The following is a 19,054-nucleotide window of genomic DNA, read 5'->3' as shown; positions in this document are numbered from 1 at the left end:
AATGTGCAGCATTTCACCACTGGCCTCAGGTCAGCACATTGATGGAGAGTGGATATAAGATGAAGTGACAGATTTGTTTACGGGGAATAAAAGAAAGCACTATGATGGTGATGTGCACAAATGGTGATGCATTTTTGAATTATTCTTGTAGTAAACAAACAACTGATCTGCAGTACACAAGTTTGTCTAAAGGAGATACGTCCTCTTCACTCATGTCTGCATGAAACTGCTCACTGGCTGAAGCAAACTAGTGATTTTAAACTTTTATTAAAGACAGAATACAGAAATACAGAAACTAATTTTTCAGTAAAAACAAAAAATAACTTATTTCCAAAAGTGTGAGTGTAGTTAATGCAAATTCACAAATGGGAAAATTTAAAACATGATCTTGAATGTCAATACAAAGTTTAAATTCATGCCATTTTTTACAAGTAAAAGGTAATGATTATACAGAAATTTAAACAGTTGGTTTCACTGCAGATAAGATAAGAATGTGTCACAGAGAAATTACAAAAGTATTGGCTGTAGTTGTGCACTCTAGCAGTTTGATGACATTTCACTGAAATTTCAGCCGAGAAGACGCTCATGTCGTAAGAAGGGCAGCTCTGTCATCATCGTGTGCAAACATCATCGTTGCACTGCAAGAGGAAACACGAAGGTTAAATGTGAAATAATATGTGAGTGTTTACATGGTGTTGGACGGAAGAGACATTTGTTGTTCAAACTAAAGGTTTAACAGCGTGTCTGTGCAGAAGACGCCAGGGGGAACAGATATGCTCCCATTTAAATCGGTTCACGGGGAGTCAAACTAATCTCCCCTGCATCAGGTTTTGTGGAAAACATCGATATAAATCATTGATGTCAAAACCTTGGTGACAGATTAATGGCTGAAAACTCTGAGCGAGGGAAAAATGGCTTCTATAGATACATAAATTAATAAACCACAAAACACAAATATTTCCACATTGAGAGGAAATATTTTACTGTCCCCAACCACAGAATGTCTCTGCAGAGGGCTGACAAGTTTCTCAAGAACAGTTTCCAGCTTTGACTCTACATTAGAACAAACTTCCTTTCTTGCCACATTCTGGGTATTAATAAATCAAAAATATCTTTTTTTTGAAAACCTGCCTGCTAATAACCATGAGTGCTGTAATGCAACCATATAAACTTCTTCGAAACCGAACAGAGCAGCTAAGCACTGAGTTACATTCAAATTCAAAACACTGGGTCTGTGTCTCAACTTTCAAAAAGAGGTTAAATAACTTTAAGAACTCACTGTTCCAGTTCTATGCATTATCTTATCAGATAGAGATATAAAGGTTTGTTTCACTATATTTTTTCATAGCCTGTACAGATAGACCAATCAGGGATATTTACACAGCTCATTTAATGACGTATATATCCAGTTAAAGCAAATAAGATCTTAGTTCTCGGGTTCATTAGCTGATCATCTCAGCCCAGTTGTCTCACCACTTATTGTGCTGAAATGAGTAGTCAGTTAATCGATTAAGACATCTTTGAAGCAGAAATGCCTGTTCCAGCTTCTCAAGTGTGAGAAGCAGCGACTGTAAACAGAATGATAAACATTTCTCACTACATCCTGACATTTCCGAAACCCAAGTATCAAATCAGTGAATCAAGTAAATAATTGTTATATTTATGTACAATGAAAAGTAGCAGCCTTAATTTATTGTTAAAGCTAAATAGTCCATTAACATGCATACCTTACTGCTTATGTGGTCAAACAGAGAATTTCTTTTCTCTGGGTCACATGTTGGAAATAAAGTAGAAGAAATTATGTATTGAAAATGTGCTCCTAATGTTTTTGATTGCGACAATGGTCAGCGATCAAATGGAAAAAAAAATAAAACTTCAGCATTAAAGGTTAATATTCTGTTGTTGCTGACCACATGTTCAAGAAGCACCTAGTTTTTATTCATGAAATGCTGTTGAAAAATTGCTGTGGATTTTGAAAATCTTTGTTTTAATGTTATTTCATTTCATTTTATTGCCATAAGGAAAGCACACAGAAAACCTGAAGAGAATGAGGAAGTTGAGATACACCAGGTTAAATGATAAAGCATGGACTGACTTGTGAAGAACAATGTTGTTGACTTTTGACTGAGCTTTAAGCAGGTTTTTTTTATGGAGCCTCAGCATCATTGTGCTGACTTAAGTCACGGGGATTCATCGGGGAAATCTAGTTTGGGGTGGCAGACACAGATAAAAGAGGTAAACACTGTCTGTCAGCTGAACAGAAGAGGTTTGAACAAGAGGACATAACTTGGCTTTATCCCGATTAGCCAATGACCTCACCAAACTTCAACTTTTTTTGAGGCCTCTTCCACGCAAGCATGTCAGATAGCGTGTGACTCACACTTGTTTCTGTTACATTTTGACCCTTCAGAGAAAACAATGTGTATTCTGTTCCTGAGCTGCAGCGATGACATCTGTTGATCTTCAGACAGATCATGGGGAAGCCCACTGCAAATCTTGCAATCTGACATGGTGCATTTTGTGGAAAGAAAGCAACAGAGCCAAGAGCCAAGCAAGTCATGGCCACAGCTGAAAGCTCTGAAGATCACAGGACAAAACCCCGGGTACTCCTGGACTTCAGATTTTATGTGCACGATCCCTGGGGAATTTGTTTCTATGTGTGCTTTTATTGACAAGGAGATGGACTAATTTTTAATTTGTAGCTTACATTTTTGATTTTAATCAACAGCTTGGCTCATTCTCTCTTCTTCAAAGTGAAAATGTCATTTTTTTTTTTTACGTTGCTGTCATAAATACTGGTGTGCTATGAACACAGAGCTCTGTAAATGTTCACACTGCCCCTCACTTTATGTATGTGCATTTTGCAGTTGAATTTGATGTTTATCAATAAAAGTGTAAAATAAAATAGCTCTTTTTCTGAGATCTATAAAGTATATACTATTGCACCAAAGTAATGAGAATGATCCAGACTCCAAAGCCACTCATACAATACACATCATCTTTATGTTTTCTAAATTCAACTTCATCACACACTTAAAAACAGCTGAGATCCCACCGAGTTCTGCTAAAAATGTGAATCAACTACATTTTATTGGTCTTCAGTGTACTACACAAACTCTTCCATTTTCATTAAAAATATACACAAAACATGTTAATGATAAAGTTTTACAGGTGGTGGTAGGCAGACTTCCAACCAACCACCACTGTCTTGCTGCAGCTTCATGTTTACTGTGCCTTCTCATATAAATCCTATCAAGAAAGTGAAATAAGCATCTTTCTCTCAGACTGTATGTTGTACTATTCCTCTACATTTAAAAGTATTCAAAGCCTTTGTATTACACACGTGGGTTTAATACTTCACATTTAATACTTCAGTAAATGCCTGTTGTGTCTTTGTTATTATTGATTTTCTTTCTTGCATGACATGTTTTACCTCTGAGGGACTGTTCATTACTTTGTCGCCCGCCAGCCAGTCATTTTTCAAATACGTGTGTGCCTTATGTACATGCAAATGTATGTTATGCAAAGACTTTCCAGTGGTGTATACTTGACATTTAATTCCATAGGGAACTGCTGAAGCTATATGACGGTCTTTGTGAAAAAAATAAGACTATATATTTAATAGTTCTTGGACAAGTCTGCCATAACTGGTTTTTCAATGTTAGACTACTTATTTAGAATTTGTGTAACAACGTCTATGCGTTTTCGGAGCATTTTTAAGAACAATCTGGTGCACAGATCGTCAGTCAAGTTTAAAAGGACACTCTGACACGGACACTGACAGACCATGAAGATGGAGTAATAAGTGTGAAATTGTCTTTGAAGAGGCTACTCTGATGCCTGTGTTGCTACTGACGTAAAACAGAGTCGGCTGAAAAAAACTAAACATCAGACCAGTGTCCTTTAGCAAGCACAATGACACCATTTAGGTCTATTTTATTTCACCCTTCACTGTATAGCTTTACGTGACCTATGCCGTCCATGAGCACCAGCAGAAAATTAATAGTTGAAGTGGGGGAGTGAAGAAAATAGTGGGGACAAAGGAATCAAGAATGCATTGTATGTTTCTTGTATGTTTGTGGTCTGTCTTACCACTGGCCTCTGTCCTGCTGTCACTGTGGCTGAGACACCCAAAGCCCCGGAAATATCCTCCAGAGGTGGGTGGTCCCCCGGTGAATCCTGGATGAAGTGCAGCAGGACCTTTTCTCCCCCTTTGAGGATCAAAACAAAATTTAAGAGTAATCAGTGAGCGAGCAGTTTGTTGACTTAAGCCCTTATAATCAAAGATTTTTATGAAAGTTTATGAACTTTGGAGAACTCATGACTCAGGCTGACACATAAAATCAGTGATAAAATATGGCACCAAGCTCAATTCAATATCTAACACAGATTTCATTTCCAGTTGTTACTGGCGATAAAAAAGTGACTTACAGTATTAATACCAGCATTTGTAGATGGTAAAAAAAAGTGCAATATGGTGTGGTTTCACTTCAAAGCTTTTGTTTTATAACTTTAGCTAAATGGCTTCCAATAACATTCAGATTTAGGCCTGAGACTCATGAGGTGGGTAGGCATCAAAAGAGAGAAGTAACACTTGGTGAGAACTGTCTCCAAAAACATCAAAGCCAACCAATCTTTTTAAACTTAAATTTCTTTCCACAAGAAGATGATGCTCATACCACACCATGGAAGAGAGTATCACCATACTAACAGACAATGTTAGTCTGACTGACGTTTTATCTGGAGCATGTTTTTTTTTCTTCTCACATAAGCTGACAAAAAAATATTTGCTCTCTTATTGCATATTATTTTTTCAAAAAATGTCAACCATCTTCTTAAGTTTGCTAATGCTGAGACGTAAGTTCTGTGGAGCATTATTAGGCCAACACACTACTGCAGATTTGACTAAGCAGCTTCATCCTTAGATTTGTGTGGATACAAGAATATTTTTAAAAAGTGAGGAAAGTCAGTAGCCTTGAAGCCTTGAAGAGCCTTGCAGAGCACTGACACTGGGTGAGCGGTTTGGAGAAAACTCTGAACCAAAAGACAATAATGTGATGCAGCATTGCCCTCTAGAGGAGAGACTGTAAAAAAAGTCTTTCTTTGACCATTTATTTATATTCGGCCTTTTCAGCAACATGCTACAATGTCATTTACAACTGCCACTGCTTTTCCAAGTTTACTTGTATACCTTCACAAAACAGACCCTTACTAAGATGCCCTGCTGGTGTGTATGGAAAGTACCTTTGGACACAATGAGCATGCCTCCACTCTGCAGCAGATCTCCTGAAAAGTTTCCCTGGATGCCTTCAGCTTTGGCCTGAAAACAGCAGAGAAAACAGCCAATCAGTTTCTAAATGTGAGTGTCAGCAACTCTCCTCCATATAAGTTTATATGGAGGAGACACATGACACATGAAGCATTAAGTAACCATGCAGTATAATCATGTATATACACACCTTTGCAGATATATCTCGAACTTTCTTCCCCATAGCAGCAGGAAGCACACTTATGGCTGTGTACCTGAGAGTAAAAAAACAGTTTCTCAATTAGAAATCAGAGAGGACATTAGCATTTGTAAGGAGTTTTAAATTTTGATGGAAAAAAGGAAAATTAAGTCCAAGGTACACAAAAGGGATAATTAGAACAGGATAATTTTGTTGTTTTGCTGGATTTTTGGCATTTTTGCTTGAAAAATGATTAAAACAATAAACTGATTATCAAAATAGTTTATTATTATGTTGATCAACACTGATAGTGTTTGAAAAAAGAAAAGTAATTCAAATCAGGGTCAAGGCAAACTGTCATTAAACAGCTTCTCAGTTACTTGAAGGGAACATTGGCAGTACTGCACCTACCTTTTGAAGCCCAAATCCTTGTAGCTTTTCTTCTGTTCATCGACATAAATGGCTAAAAGAGAAGATGATTGATGATTATTTTCCCTGCCAGAAATGAATTGCCTGCTGAGAGCAATGGGCTCAGTGAATCCTTGTGACACATCCAATCTTTCTGTTTAGTTTTGTTATGAAAGAGGTGCAATGCAGCCAAATAAAGCAAAACATTCATGCCAGCAGATTTTTGTTTTACTTCCAGGGTAACAGAAGGTCTGCTTATTTGAAAGTAACCTGAAAATGGGAAATTAATGGAATAAAGATGTTTTTAAATACTAGTTAAAGCACCACATGTGCAATACAAATATCAAAAATAAAGACCCTGCTTTGTGTTAGGTGAGTACAAGTAGACCTACTGCTTACATCCTTTGAAAAACCCTCCTTCCTTGAACTCTTTGAGTCCAAGCTCTTCAGGTCCGACGCCTACCAGGGCTACACCACTGGCTCTCAGGTCCGGCTCTAGTTCGCTGATCTCTGAAGCCATCCATCGACACACCTGGCAGCCAAACCTACGCAGGAAGAAGAAGACCACCGGCTGGTCCTGCCAGAGAGACTGGAGCTCTACACTCTAAAATACACACACAGGGAAACACTCAAAACAATGAAACTGTTAGAAGTCCCTCTGAGCTCACATGATCCCATTGAGACAGGGTGGGCAGCACAAATGCAAAAGTGCAATTACACTATACAGACAAAAGTGTTCGGACACCTCTTTAATGTTGAATTCAGTGTGGTATGGGGCTGTTTGTCAGGGGTTGGGCTCAGCCCCTGACTTCCAGTGAAGAGAAATGCTTAATGCTTCAGCTTTTTTGGACGATGCTATGCTTCCAACTTTGTGGCAACAGTTTGGGGAAAGCCCTTGTCAATTCCAGCAAGACTGTGCTGGAAGACTGTGTTGACTGTGCCCCCAAACTCCATACAGACATGGTTTGATGAATTTGGTGTGGAAGAACTTGACTGACCCACACAGAGCCCTGATCTCAACCCCATCCAACACCTTTGGGATGGAAATCTTGTGAAAAATCTTCCCAGAAGAGTGGAAACTTTTACAGGTGCAAAGCTGTCTGTGTATATAGAATGGGATGCCATTTAAGTCCCTGTTGGTGTTGGTCTTTGCAGAGCTCAAACCAGACATACTAACCCAAATAAAACTACAAAGAAATAAAACTAAGCTGCTGAGTCCTTTCGACTTGGACACCTATTTATCTGTGGGTCTCTCACACAGACTTCAGTGTACCCAATAGATTTTAACAGAAACAGAGAAACCACAAAACACAGGCAACATGTGAGCACTGGTGCAGGTAGACTGTCCTAATTTTACCTGAAAGATCATACATTATGGATTCAATATAATGATTCATATTCACATGTATTCCCTTCAGATCATCATTATGTCACCCGAGAGGCGTCATTTGACAGCAATTACATCAATGCAGTTAGGTAATGGCAGGTTACAGTAGGTCTCAGCAGGGAACACAGGACCCTGAGGGGAGCAGAGCAACCTAACAGCCCACCGTCAAATGAAAAGGCTTTTAAAGACAAACCAATTATCTGAAAACATATGACGAGGACGAGGGAAACTCAAAGTTGTACAACAGAACTAAACAGTCGCCCAGTTTTATGGCTTACCTCTCCAGTTTCACTCTTCAGTAGGTTCTTTCCAACTTGAGCAAGGTCGACTTTTGCCATTTTGTATACGGACGGAAAGTAGCAACACCCGTACAAGAGGTGTACAGAAAACAAGCCGTGTAGTAAAGATGATTGAGTAACGCCAGCACAACAGTTGCAAAACAACTACATCCGGATACACCCACTGAGCGCAGACATCCAATCAGACTCTGCTAGTGCTGAAAAACACGCCAATTACAGCGCATGGAAAAAAGGCGGGACTTCGTCAGGGCAACTTGCTGCACGTGCATCACCACTACAATAAGCTGTTAAGATTCTTTTTCCTTAAACACAATTACTGTTTCCTTATGTTTACTCTTTTCTTACCTGGTGCTACGCGTCAAATATCGTCTCACCAGTGTAACATGAATTGCAGTAAAGTTGACTGTTGAATATTTGAAAATATAAAGTTTTTCCACATTGCAGGTTTCATAACTTGTGTTACAGGTGAGCTCAAAGGTAATGAGGTTTATTGCACGTCCTCTGTTTGCTCTTCTGCTCTTCTTTTTTTTATTGCTGTTACGTTTGTCCCACTTGTCTGTTTTCTGTTAGCCTGGGACAATCATTATGTTCTGCTTTAACCTGACATCCACTATTTTAGGTCCAAATAAATACACCAAAATCTGCACTATCTGTATATCTATCTGTATCAAATTGAACATTTTAAATTATCCATTAATTTTTTCATAAAAAAAGGGGGGGCACAATGACATATTTGTACACTATAGTAATTTAGGGGTCCATAAATTAACCAACCGTGGTAGATAATGGAAGACAAGTGTTAGTGAGTGACATGAATATAAATGACTAATGCCATCATAATTTGCAAATTATAAACATTAAATGGAAAGGGGGATTGCGATTTATGGAACACTTCCACATGCTGTTTTCTTTTTCCCCTTGAGGCTACAATTGTCTTATTATACAGTATCTGACAGGTTTTATATTCAGCTTGTTCCACATCTTCATTAGAGTTCTATGGTGAGCCTGTTCACAAAACAGTTCTGTTTATTTTTACCTGTATTTGTTCAGCTTTTTTAGCAATAGGCTTGCATCTATTTCTGTCTTCCTGGAGAACCTTCTTGGAGATGTGTATAACATTGACAGCAACCTAAAATCAGAGTTGAATTCCTTGCATGTGCACACATATTCTGAAATATTCAAACCCAAGACACAATTTTACTTAATATTCTAGATTTTATTTGTCTGTCATTTTAAACACATTCCTCCAAAAAAACAGCCTGGTGTATTAGGCATCTTTGAAAACAGGACATCGAAAATATGAGTTTGTAAGGGGTTAAAGTTATTAGCTACTACTAGGGATCCTTGAATATTGCATACTGTATCTGGTTAATACACTTGAGGCATTTGCCTGAAACACATCTTTTATATCTAACAAACAGACCGCAACAAGGTGTTAGAAAGAGTACCTTTTGTACCTTAACACAAAGTTCTGCCCCTCGACAAATCATGGACTCACTATCATCTCTGTTGTGCAATCCTGACGTCAAGTCAGAGGACGGATATGTGGAGACAGCGGTGTCTCCTCTCTCCGCGGGGACAGTCCGCGGTGCTGATGCTGCAGGGAGGGGCGTGACGTCACGGGAGAGACCGAGAGGAATAGGCGAAGGGGGAGAGGAGAAGAGGGGGAAGGAGAAGGGACGGAGGAGAGAGCGGGGGGATGACTGCGTGAAAAGGAAAAAAAAAAACAACAATCATGGCTCCTGTAATCCATCCTACGTTTTTCTTTAATGATAAGCAGAATTTTCGGTCAGTTTAGCTACACAGTATGCCGCAATATATGACGAGCCTCCCCAATAAGGTAATTATCATCTTTCATTTTGCACGCCTGCTTCATCTTCTAACACAGTCAAGTCGATTAGTGGTCTCCACTTATAAAACCCAATTGTCAAATTGAAGAAAATATCGAGGATAATTAGCCGAATAAACTGGGGGGGAATCAATCTATCGGCGGTGTGCTTACATATAGGCTCTATAATGATCAGTTTTTTTGTTTAAATTTGGACGACGGTGAGCTACGTTAGCCTTGTAATTGTCTTAAAAGCAATAACACATAGAATTACAGCCCTCGGTGGCCCAGCTGTGTCCGATTTGAGCTCCCTCCATGAAAAATTAAAATGGAAACAGGCTTCATGAGAGCGGTGCCGCATACTACAGTGCTGTAGATAGCCACGCCGAGCACATGGGCTTTGCGCACAACACTAACATGCGCATTGGTTGCAGTGTGTCGTGCCCATCATTGCAGAGCCATTGTTCCTGTCTGCCGATGACTGCAGTGTCCTCTTGGTAGCACTGCATAACCATTAGTAGCTCTAAGTTACTTACTCTCTCAGTCACTCTTCTGTGCTATACAATGTTATGATCTTGAATGACCTCTAATATGAATACTGGACCCTAAACAAGTTATAACTTGTTTAACTTGTTTATTACCCTTTTGTGTGCTGCAGCATAAGCCGGTGTGAGAGATGTCATCTCCGGGCATGGGCACCCCCAGTGACCCCCTTCTGGCCAGTCCAGGAGGGAGGTTATCCACAGCTCAGGAAGGTATTTGGAGGAGCTCACTGCCCAAAACTGCCAGCTTCCCCACATCCACCACTCGTCACCTCAGTCACCGAGCCAACAACTTCCAAAGACAGCCAAAGCGTCGGAAGCTGATAAGACCTTCGCCACCTCCACCGCCAAACACACCCTGTCCCCTGGACCAGCTGGACCTCAGTGAGCTTCCCCCTAGGCGTACTTTCCAAGAGCTGCTCTTCAATGGCTGTATACTGTTTGGTATTGAATTTAGCTATGCCATGGAAACAGCCTATGTGACACCTGTGCTTCTACAGATGGGCTTGCCTGATCAGTTCTACAGCTTGGTGTGGTTTATCAGTCCCATACTGGGTAAGTGAACAGCAGGGCCAGAAGATCACCTTTTGGATAGGCATATGCAATACACCATCACATTATTTTGAGTAGCATTAATCTTGTACCGTACTCTTCGCACTCTAACTCTGTCTTCTGTCTATATCTTGAAGGATTCCTCGTTCAGCCTCTCATTGGAGCATGGAGTGATCGTTGTACATCGCGGTTTGGGCGAAGGAGACCCTTTATTTTTGCCTTGGCTATAGGTAAGAAATGTACTTTAGTGATGTAGCATTATGTCCTACTTACATAAATTTATGAGAGACATTTTTTAAAAAACAGTGGCAAAAGGTGAGATATCGTGATTTTTACTATAAAATTTGTAGCAGAAATGTTGGACTCTAAGTTTAATGCAATTTGATACACATCTTTTGTTAGACCTTTCCTACGTGGCACATGCTGATGTCTCTCAGACTCCACAGCTCAGTTGACATTGTATAACTATGTCGGCTGGCTTTGCATTACCTACCATGACTAGTAAATTGAAATTTAGCCAAGAAAAAATGAAAATTAGCCAAGGTTTCCCACTTATCAAGATGTCTGTTGAATTCTAGTTTTAACATAAAAAAAAACCCTTCTTCGTCCTCATAGGAGCTTTGGTTGGTCTATCCTTGGTGCTGAATGGCCGGGACATTGGAGGTGTGCTGGCCGACACAGCATCAAATCACAAGTGGGGAATTGTCCTGACGGTGTGCGGTGTGGTTCTGATGGACTTCAGTGCTGATTCAGCCGACAACCCGAGTCATGCCTACATGATGGATGTGTGCAGCCCAGAGGACCAGGATCGGGGGCTAAACATCCATGCGCTACTGGCAGGTTAGAAAACACTTTGCACAGTCACATACTCAGGATTACTTCATCATTATACAGTTGCATAGTAGCATAAGAAATGGCAGTTATAATTTACTGATATATTCTCTCAAGATAATCTGAATAAAAGTGACCAAAGATAAGGCTTTGAGACAGCTGTTAAAAAAACGTAATTTTGTTGTTTTTTCAATCTTGGTCTGCAGGACTAGGAGGTGGATTTGGCTACATTGTGGGTGGTATCAACTGGGACCAGACACAATTTGGAAGGTCGATGGGAGGCCAACTGCGTGTCATATACTTGTTCACAAGTGTCACTTTGGTAATCGCCACAGCCATGACTCTAATAAGCATCCCCGAACGACCCCTGCCAAAGAGCCTGCCACATAAGAACCCCAGCAAAAGTCATCTAAAAAGCCCCAGCCTCCCTCTTCCCCCCTCTCCCCCTGTTCCTCCAGGTTCATCATTGGGGCTGGATGAGGAAGACGAGGATGGTCTTTATAGCTACCATTTTTCTCCAAAGTCTCACTCATGTAACTCTGACCCCCTGGCTCATTCTTGCAGTGCCAATGCACGTCTCTGTGCTGGCCTCACTAGCCCTATATCACCCCTGAGCCCCCTCACACCCAAATATGGCAGCTTTATTAGTAGGGACAGCTCACTCACTGGCATCAATGAGTTTGCCTCCTCATTAGGAACCTCCTATATAGACAGTGTGCTTATAAACTGCTACACAGGTCAGCAGACACCGCAGGCCTTGGCTCCGATCTCCACCACTGCACCTCTGCCTCCAGGGGACTCCCCTCCTCTTAACGAGTCCACACAGGAAGCAGAGAGCCATCCTGCGGGACAGACCCAGACTGATGTGGTGTGTCATCCAGCTGGGGAAGCTCAGAATGCAGAAGCACCACAGCCAGAGGGAGATGCAGAATCTCTTGGGGCATCTCAGGTCACAGCTGGGGCTCAGCCTGGTGCAGGGCCACATCGGGGCTCTTCTGCTGGTATCCTGAAGCGACCTCAGAGTCTTGCACTAATGGAGGAGCCCATGGCAGCCCAGATTGTTGGGCTGGAGAATGGACGTAGGAGAACAGTGACCTTCAGCCAGCAGGTCAGACACGTATTCTGAAAATGACAAAAGCTGTTTAGTCAGTTGCCACCACAACATTTTTAACACAATGTCTGTCTTTTTTCCTCTGAATAAGGTTGCAAACATTTTGCTGAATGGGGTGCGCTATGAGAGTGATCTGAGTGACAATGTGGAGACAGGAGAGTCCCAAATGTCAATGAAGCTGCTGTGTATAGCCATCTACAGGATGCCTCCTTCTCTGCGGAGTTTATGCACTAATCATTTTTTGGGTGAGAATAATCACTTAATCATTTAAATTAAGTAACACATAAAACAATGCAACACTTCAAAACATTCTGTTTTGTGTTTCATTTTAGCTGTTATACTTCTCTCTAGGTTGGCTGTCTTTTGAAGGCATGCTGCTCTTTTACACTGACTTCATGGGGGAAGTTGTGTTTGAAGGAGACCCAAAGGCGCCCCATGACTCCGAGGCTTACCAACGCTACAATGCAGGTGTTAGCATGGGCTGCTGGGGCATGTGCATCTATGCATTCAGTGCTGCTTTTTACTCAGGTAAAGTTGTACTCCTAATCATGACATTTCTGGAGTTTTCTCTGGCCAAGGACAAGTAATTTTACCTGTAGTTTGTCTGACTTTCATTGGCGAGCTTTACATATGTTCTCTCTGTTTCTTTCTGGGTTTCTTTTTCAATTTCCAGCCATATTGGAGAAACTGGAGGAGCGTTTCTCCCTTCGCACTCTATATTTTTTTGCCTACCTGGCATTTGGTTTGGGCACAGGCCTGGCTACACTGTCCACCAACCTCTATGTGGTACTTTCTCTCTGTGTCACCTATGGGGTGCTCTTCTCCTCTCTGTGCACACTGCCTTACTCTCTGCTGTGTGAATACTACCAGAGCCCTCAGGTCAGTATCTAGATAACGTACTCGTTTGCAGGGTAATCGGTTGGTGCTTGAAATTATGTTTTCAGGATCAGCTTAAAGGAATATTGAGGGAATGTTGAGTAGGAAATGCACTCTAGAGTTAGAGGAGAAGACTGATCACACTTATGTCTGTGCAGTGTAGCCAGCAGCCAGTTAGCTTAGTTTAGTGCAAAGACTTGAAACAGTGAAACAAAGTCCAGCATTAGTACCTCCGAAGATCTCAATAGCATGCTGCTATTGAGAGTCCACTCCTCAGTTTTATGGGGATTATGCTTGTGTTAGCTGTAGTTTATATATACTATACACAAGAATGGTATCAATCTTATCATCTAACTGTCTGCAAGCAAGCAAATAAGAACATTTCCCAAAATGTTGAATTATTCCTTTAACGCTGTGCTGATTTGCAGTGCACTGCTTTAATTGATTATGTAATGAAACTATTTGCATATCTTCCTCAGTTTTGTGGGTCATCAGAGGAAGGGACCAGACGAGGCATGGGGGTGGACATCTCTCTGCTTAGCTGCCAGTATTTCCTGGCTCAGATCCTGGTCTCTGTGGCGATGGGACCTCTGACCACACTGGTGGGTGGGGCCCAGGGAGTGATGTACTTTTCAAGCCTGATGTCATTCGTGGGCTGCCTGTACTCCTCTCTCTGCGTGGTGTACCAGCTTCCCCCCCCTGAGGGTGAGCCACCCGAAAGTGAGACCCAGCCACTATTGGTGCACATTTAGAAAAAAAGAAAAAAGAAAAAAAAGAAGCCTCTTAAATTACCTCACGCACACATTTAGCGCCCCACACGCTCTCTCGCAGCCGCTTAGTGTCTGAGTGTGTTGACCTTCACAGCGCTGATAGGACAAACACACCATACACCCTGCCGCACACTGTACAGCACATTTCCATATATTGTTTCACAGCAATCAGCACTGTTCTTTCTCAGAGCTAGACAGACAGACAGACAGACACTGGCCACTGCTCTAGTATGTGTTTACATGACCTGTGTGTTCATACAGTCTGTGTGCCCATGCATAGTTTCCTGACTTTTTCCAAACTAAATGTGTGACCTTTTTGAATGCAATGTGGGGCAAATGTGTTTGTGTGTGTGTGTGTGTGATGTGTGTGTGTGTGTGTGTGTGAGAGAGAGAGAGAGACCGTGACTGAACTCTTTCAGTATAGGCAAACCTAAGCTGATCTTGTGTGTGATTGTTTGCTGTAAAAATCACCTTTTCTTGCTTGTTGGTGTTTAGAATAGAAATGCTGATCACTACGTACAGGCTAACCACAGCTTTCCCCTCTTTCTCTTCTTCTTTTATCAGTTCCCTACCTTTCGCATGACCTGCACTGTAATCTCTCAAAGCCTTGTGTTAACATCTTGTTTTGGTCATATGGCCAAGGGAATGTCTACCTGCCTGTTTCTCTGAGTTAGCATATTAGCATCACACCTTCGGCAGGATTTACTGACTAGATGAATGTGCTGCCAGTGACCACTTACACTCACTCTTAATTCCTCTTCATTAATTCAAGAGCTCTTCTGGCATAATTTAGCAAACACATATTGAATATTCAAATGAAGCTGAACAACGCTTAATCACAGTAACCGTCTTGAAGGGCTTCACATTGTTCACATTTTATTAGCAAATTGAAACAACACTTTCTACACCATCCAGTCTTTATGAGACTTATCATTGTGCTATCCACAAATTTCTTTTTGGTGCTGGGTGACTCTTAATCAATTCCCAAGTATGGCTACAATGACAATTAAACACTTAATCACCACAGAGCCATGACTATATGGTTCACACATATGCACATGCTCGTTCCCAAGCATTCAAAAACACAGAGAAATGTGTACTGGTGGCAAATTCTGTCTGGGCCCTCAGTAAGCCATGGACAGCCGTGAGCTGTCACCCTGCTCCTGGCCATGCCATTGTAATAATGACAGTGATTCTTGTCATTATCAGGAAGAGGAGAAGTTGAAACTGGGGCGTGAATCTGCATTCAGTTGGAAACCGAACAAAACAGAAGAACAGCAAACAGGGAGAAGACTCATGTGAACAATGGGTAACCCTGAAGGTGGACATCACTGAAAGGAAAGACTATGGGGGTTCATAGAGCCAGCAGAAAGTGCTTATTGTCATCATTAGGGCGCATGCTCAAGGTAGTAGGCTTCTGCACCACCACGCTCAGTCCATCAACTCAGAGTAGTGATGATGACCTTGCATTTGTTAGCCAAGTTCTCAACAGGAGGCATCAAACTTCATTCTTTTTTCCATCCTGAAGATGCCATCTCCATCAGTAAAATGGCACATATAATGTATTTCTTACATCTGTTGTGCCATGGCATACAATATGCTTTGTCTGTTATGCTTCAACCCAGGCACCAAGCCTGACTTTCGGGCTTTAACAAAAGGTTATGTTTTGTGCATAACCTATTTTAAGCCCACCCTCACGATGGTTTCATTGACTGGCTCGCACACGTTATGGTGCCAACCATAGGTGCGGCCTCAGCAGAATGTCAGTGATTTCCTACTATTAAAGCCAACTGAACAGACTGGTTGCACACCATGCTAATGTTTCTGAGGAAACAGTAGCTGTATGGGTCATACTGTTGCAGCTTGCTTGACTAAAAGAAAAAGAAAACATTGAGTTTTTGTGTTATATGTTACCACCTATTGCTTAATATTAGCAGTGTCACTGTAAAAGCTAACTTTATTCAGGGTTCAGTTACAACTAAAATGATGATTTTGCCATTTTGGACTCCTGTGTCAATTATTGTTTTTGCCGATTATCATTGTGGCTCATACTGGTTGTCACCTCACTTGACTCAAGTATTAATAATCTCCAGTGTCAAAGTACACCACATGGGGGAGCCAGAAGACATAAAACCACAATCGGCTGGTTCTGTGTACCCTTTTCCATTACCAAGTGAGATTATTCCTGTTCCTTCCTGCATCTAAGCCAGCCATTTTCCATGTTAAGAAAAATTGGGTCAAGTGACATCATCTACTTATAAAGCCATGGTCGTAAGAAGAATAAGGATTTATAAACAGATATCAGACACAAAACAGATACTTAAGTAAAAAGACAATTTATTTGTTAATCAGAATATACAAAGCAGTGGCTGAAGTAACCGAATGTCATTCTGGTTCTGAAAAAGGCAGTCTTGGACACAAAACTGGGCTACCCAGCCATAACATAAAACTCATTGAAAATGTAAGAAAAACAAGTATAAATGGTACAAACTTGCGTGGAATGCATACAGAACAAATGACCAAAGCCTTAAGATTTAAGAGGGGTTAATTAACATTGCAAAATCCTGCTTCCACAAAACAAGATCAAGTAATCTTATCATGAAGGTGCAAGACAGAGCCCCTTTATTCATTTGCACCATCTGTTATGTTAACAGGGCAGCCAAGCCAAGGATTAAGTAGCAGCTTAACACAAAAAATTATGCCTCAACTAATAATGCAAACAACTGTCCATTAGCCCCTGCTTAAAACTTATCTTTGGTCCTTTAAGTGAATCTGAGAGGTCAACATGAGCCTTGGAGGGGGTGAGCAGCTGCCTGTATGAATGAATTATCTGGTCATCACTGGCATAATAGAGACTGTGCTTCTAACATACCGATATAAAACCTCAAGAAATGAAAAACTGATCTCATAGTGTGGCCCTATTTGTACAAGTTAAAAAAAAAGAAAAAAAGATCAAAAAGATCATTTTTAAAGACCAATAAATAACATTTCATAAAAAAGGATGCAGGGCCACTATCTTTCAGGACTCCAGTGCAATGTGATAACATGGGAGCAAACAAAAAAAAATATTTCTTAAAGGTAGGAGAAAGCACAAGCTCTACAACACAATGTTGACCAGGCTGGTAAGACAGTGCTGCAAATGAGTAGCAGGGCAGAGACCTAAGCCTCCACTTCTGCCTCTTTTGACTCTCCATTTTCCTCTGTCTTCTGCTTTTTTGTCTCCACTTTCTCCTGATAAAAAACATGAAATATTTCTTTCATTAGCAAAGATTAAAGTTCTCCAGATTAGTCAACATATTAAAAACTAATTGAATAAAACTGTATAGCCTGGTGACCACCCACCTCCTCCTCTTCAGCTGCACGCTTCACGGGCTGTGCATCAGTCTCCTCAGCAGGGGGCGCCTCCTCTGCAGTCCCTGCAAGCACAGTTAGTCACTTCAGAAGACACATCCCTTACTTAGAGTGTAATTAAAAGAGGATAAATGAAAAAAATTATCTTCATGGAAAAACAAATCTTGTGAAGATGTAATTTCAAACTCAATGCCACACAGTATAACAGCATTTATGAGGCAAATCAGAGCCAACAAACTGAGAATTTTGGAGACCTTTTCAGAAAATAACTGCTCTACATGAACATACCATCTCCATTCTCGTGTTTCTCCTCCACAGGTTCTTCCACTTTGTCACTGTGTTCAGCGCCATTCTGAATGAAGAGAGGGAAATGTCAATCCAGTTACACATCGTGCCATGATTGCACTTTTTCTTTTCTTATATTGTAGGGTACACACACATACACACACTGTGAATCCCAAGCATATTTTAAATAATCCTCCCAGAGTTTTGCATGTACAGACTCCTCTGGGGATGCAAAAAATGATATGTTTAGAGCTCCTATTACTCCCCGGGGGATTAGCTACCAAGATACACATGAGACACCAATGGAAACGTCCAAAGACTGGCTAACTAACATCTGTGCTATTTCACAACCCAAACAAAGCACTGTGTGAAGAGCAGCTGAACAGGAGGGGGAGGCGGGTGCAGCGACACCTGCATGATGAGGGGTGCTAAGACAAAAGGCCATGAGGCTGGTCCTCGTCTTCAACTCACTGTGCCATTGGCAGGTGCGTCCCCGTTGTCGGTCTTCTCCTCCTCCACTTCTACTTCTTTCTTCTCTTTCAGCTCCTACAAAATAAAAGCATGTCCATTAAAAAAACGTGACGTTCAGTAAAGAGTTTATTCTGAAGTGCCACGCGCTCTTGCCACGTCTGGTTTTAATTGAAAGAAATCACACATCACGTATTTAAAAATTAAATAAGACTATTAAAAATAATTACTGGCGATGCTGAACGTTTTCATTCTAGCCAGTAATGTAACGTTAACGTTACTGTGGCTTCCCGCCCACAGCAGCAGCTCCGCTTCACCAGCTGTACCGTTTCTACTGCTTTGTCTGCTAAACAAGACATTTTTAGCTAACCACATCACATACGCTAGAGTTTCCAGACAGAATATTTAGCTGTTGACGCTACTAATTACACACAATTCACTTCTGCAGTGTATGGTTGTCGACAAGGTACATTTCACGATAACAGTTATTTAGGTAATTAATATTTTCCCCAATTACTGTTTCAACTTACATTAAAATTAATGGTAACGTTAAACGTTATCGCAACCGCGGAATAACCGAAGGTTATTTAACAGGTGCGAGCGAAACCAACCGTTCATACAAATAATATAACTTAAATAAACTTCCCACAATCTTTTAACACGACAGTTCAACCGAAAAAAATAGTGAATGAAACTCACCTTGGCTGTAACCTCTGCAGATGCGGTCGTGTCAACAGCTGTGTCGGCCATGGTTAATTTGGTGAATTAATGTAGATAACTATATTCCTGTTCCGAAAAAGACTTTTGAATCTCGTCTCTTTGCCTTCGTGTAGATAGTCCAAAGACGCTGAGAGAGAAATGGTGTCTGCCCGTCTCCGCTTTTCTCTCGAGCTCGTTGA

The 19,054-nt window shown here is 41.1% G+C and overlaps 3 protein-coding genes across 9 annotated transcripts; 1 reads left to right on the top strand and 2 right to left on the bottom strand.

The window, feature by feature from the left end:
* Positions 1 to 251: 251 nt before the first annotated feature.
* On the bottom strand, positions 252 to 7,705 carry prxl2b (peroxiredoxin like 2B). Its single transcript, XM_046383356.1, has 7 exons — positions 7,521 to 7,705; positions 6,255 to 6,459; positions 5,859 to 5,910; positions 5,460 to 5,523; positions 5,245 to 5,320; positions 4,093 to 4,211; positions 252 to 638 (listed from the first exon to the last, which is right to left on the bottom strand). The coding sequence occupies exons 1-7, from the start codon at positions 7,578 to 7,580 to the stop codon at positions 612 to 614; spliced, it is 603 nt and encodes a 200-aa protein (XP_046239312.1). The 5' UTR covers positions 7,581 to 7,705; the 3' UTR covers positions 252 to 611.
* A 1,497-nt stretch (positions 7,706 to 9,202) lies between these two features.
* On the top strand, positions 9,203 to 16,198 carry slc45a1 (solute carrier family 45 member 1). Of its 7 annotated transcripts, none has more exons than XM_046383349.1 (10): positions 9,203 to 9,381; positions 10,028 to 10,466; positions 10,601 to 10,693; positions 11,079 to 11,303; positions 11,501 to 12,402; positions 12,497 to 12,650; positions 12,757 to 12,933; positions 13,079 to 13,284; positions 13,761 to 14,001; positions 15,261 to 16,144. In XM_046383349.1, the coding sequence occupies exons 2-10, from the start codon at positions 10,046 to 10,048 to the stop codon at positions 15,287 to 15,289; spliced, it is 2,448 nt and encodes an 815-aa protein (XP_046239305.1). In that variant the 5' UTR covers positions 9,203 to 9,381; positions 10,028 to 10,045; the 3' UTR covers positions 15,290 to 16,144. The 7 variants fall into 7 exon arrangements, 6 of the variants coding, with proteins under 6 accessions (XP_046239305.1, XP_046239307.1, XP_046239306.1 ...); XM_046383351.1 differs by having other exon boundaries at positions 13,761 to 13,883; positions 15,261 to 16,140; XM_046383350.1 differs by having other exon boundaries at positions 13,761 to 13,986; positions 15,261 to 16,137.
* Positions 16,199 to 16,371: 173 nt separating this feature from the next.
* On the bottom strand, positions 16,372 to 19,054 carry si:ch211-222l21.1 (prothymosin alpha). The gene is made up of 5 exons (XM_046383354.1): positions 18,855 to 19,054; positions 18,159 to 18,233; positions 17,691 to 17,754; positions 17,394 to 17,467; positions 16,372 to 17,282 (listed from the first exon to the last, which is right to left on the bottom strand). Exons 1-5 carry the CDS (start codon positions 18,903 to 18,905, stop codon positions 17,211 to 17,213), a joined length of 336 nt encoding a protein of 111 aa, XP_046239310.1. The 5' UTR covers positions 18,906 to 19,054; the 3' UTR covers positions 16,372 to 17,210.

This window comes from Scatophagus argus, chromosome 3 (assembly GCF_020382885.2).
Source record: "Scatophagus argus isolate fScaArg1 chromosome 3, fScaArg1.pri, whole genome shotgun sequence".
In the NCBI taxonomy this organism is placed as follows: domain Eukaryota; kingdom Metazoa; phylum Chordata; class Actinopteri; family Scatophagidae; genus Scatophagus; species Scatophagus argus.
Note: the sequence above shows the minus strand (reverse complement) of the source record. Positions and strands in the feature narration are given on the sequence as shown.

Excerpts from the sequence above, each read along its gene's own strand:
- prxl2b (XM_046383356.1), bottom strand. The coding sequence starts at position 7,580 with ATGGCAAAAGTCGACCTTGCTCAAGTTGGAAAGAACCTACTGAAGAGT. Across the intron at positions 5,321-5,459 it reads TTCGAGATATATCTGCAAAG|GCCAAAGCTGAAGGCATCCA; the intron begins GTGTGTATATAC and ends TGCTGTTTTCAG. Across the intron at positions 639-4,092 it reads CAGCAGGACAGAGGCCAGTG|TGCAACGATGATGTTTGCAC; the intron begins GTAAGACAGACC and ends TTCCTCTTGCAG.
- si:ch211-222l21.1 (XM_046383354.1), bottom strand. The coding sequence starts at position 18,905 with ATGGCCGACACAGCTGTTGACACGACCGCATCTGCAGAGGTTACAGCC. Across the intron at positions 18,234-18,854 it reads CTGCAGAGGTTACAGCCAAG|GAGCTGAAAGAGAAGAAAGA; the intron begins GTGAGTTTCATT and ends TTTATTTTGTAG. Across the intron at positions 17,755-18,158 it reads ACGCACCTGCCAATGGCACA|AATGGCGCTGAACACAGTGA; the intron begins GTGAGTTGAAGA and ends CTCTTCATTCAG.
- slc45a1 (XM_046383348.1), top strand. The coding sequence starts at position 10,046 with ATGTCATCTCCGGGCATGGGCACCCCCAGTGACCCCCTTCTGGCCAGT. Across the intron at positions 10,694-11,078 it reads TATTTTTGCCTTGGCTATAG|GAGCTTTGGTTGGTCTATCC; the intron begins GTAAGAAATGTA and ends TCGTCCTCATAG. Across the intron at positions 13,285-13,760 it reads AATACTACCAGAGCCCTCAG|TTTTGTGGGTCATCAGAGGA; the intron begins GTCAGTATCTAG and ends TATCTTCCTCAG.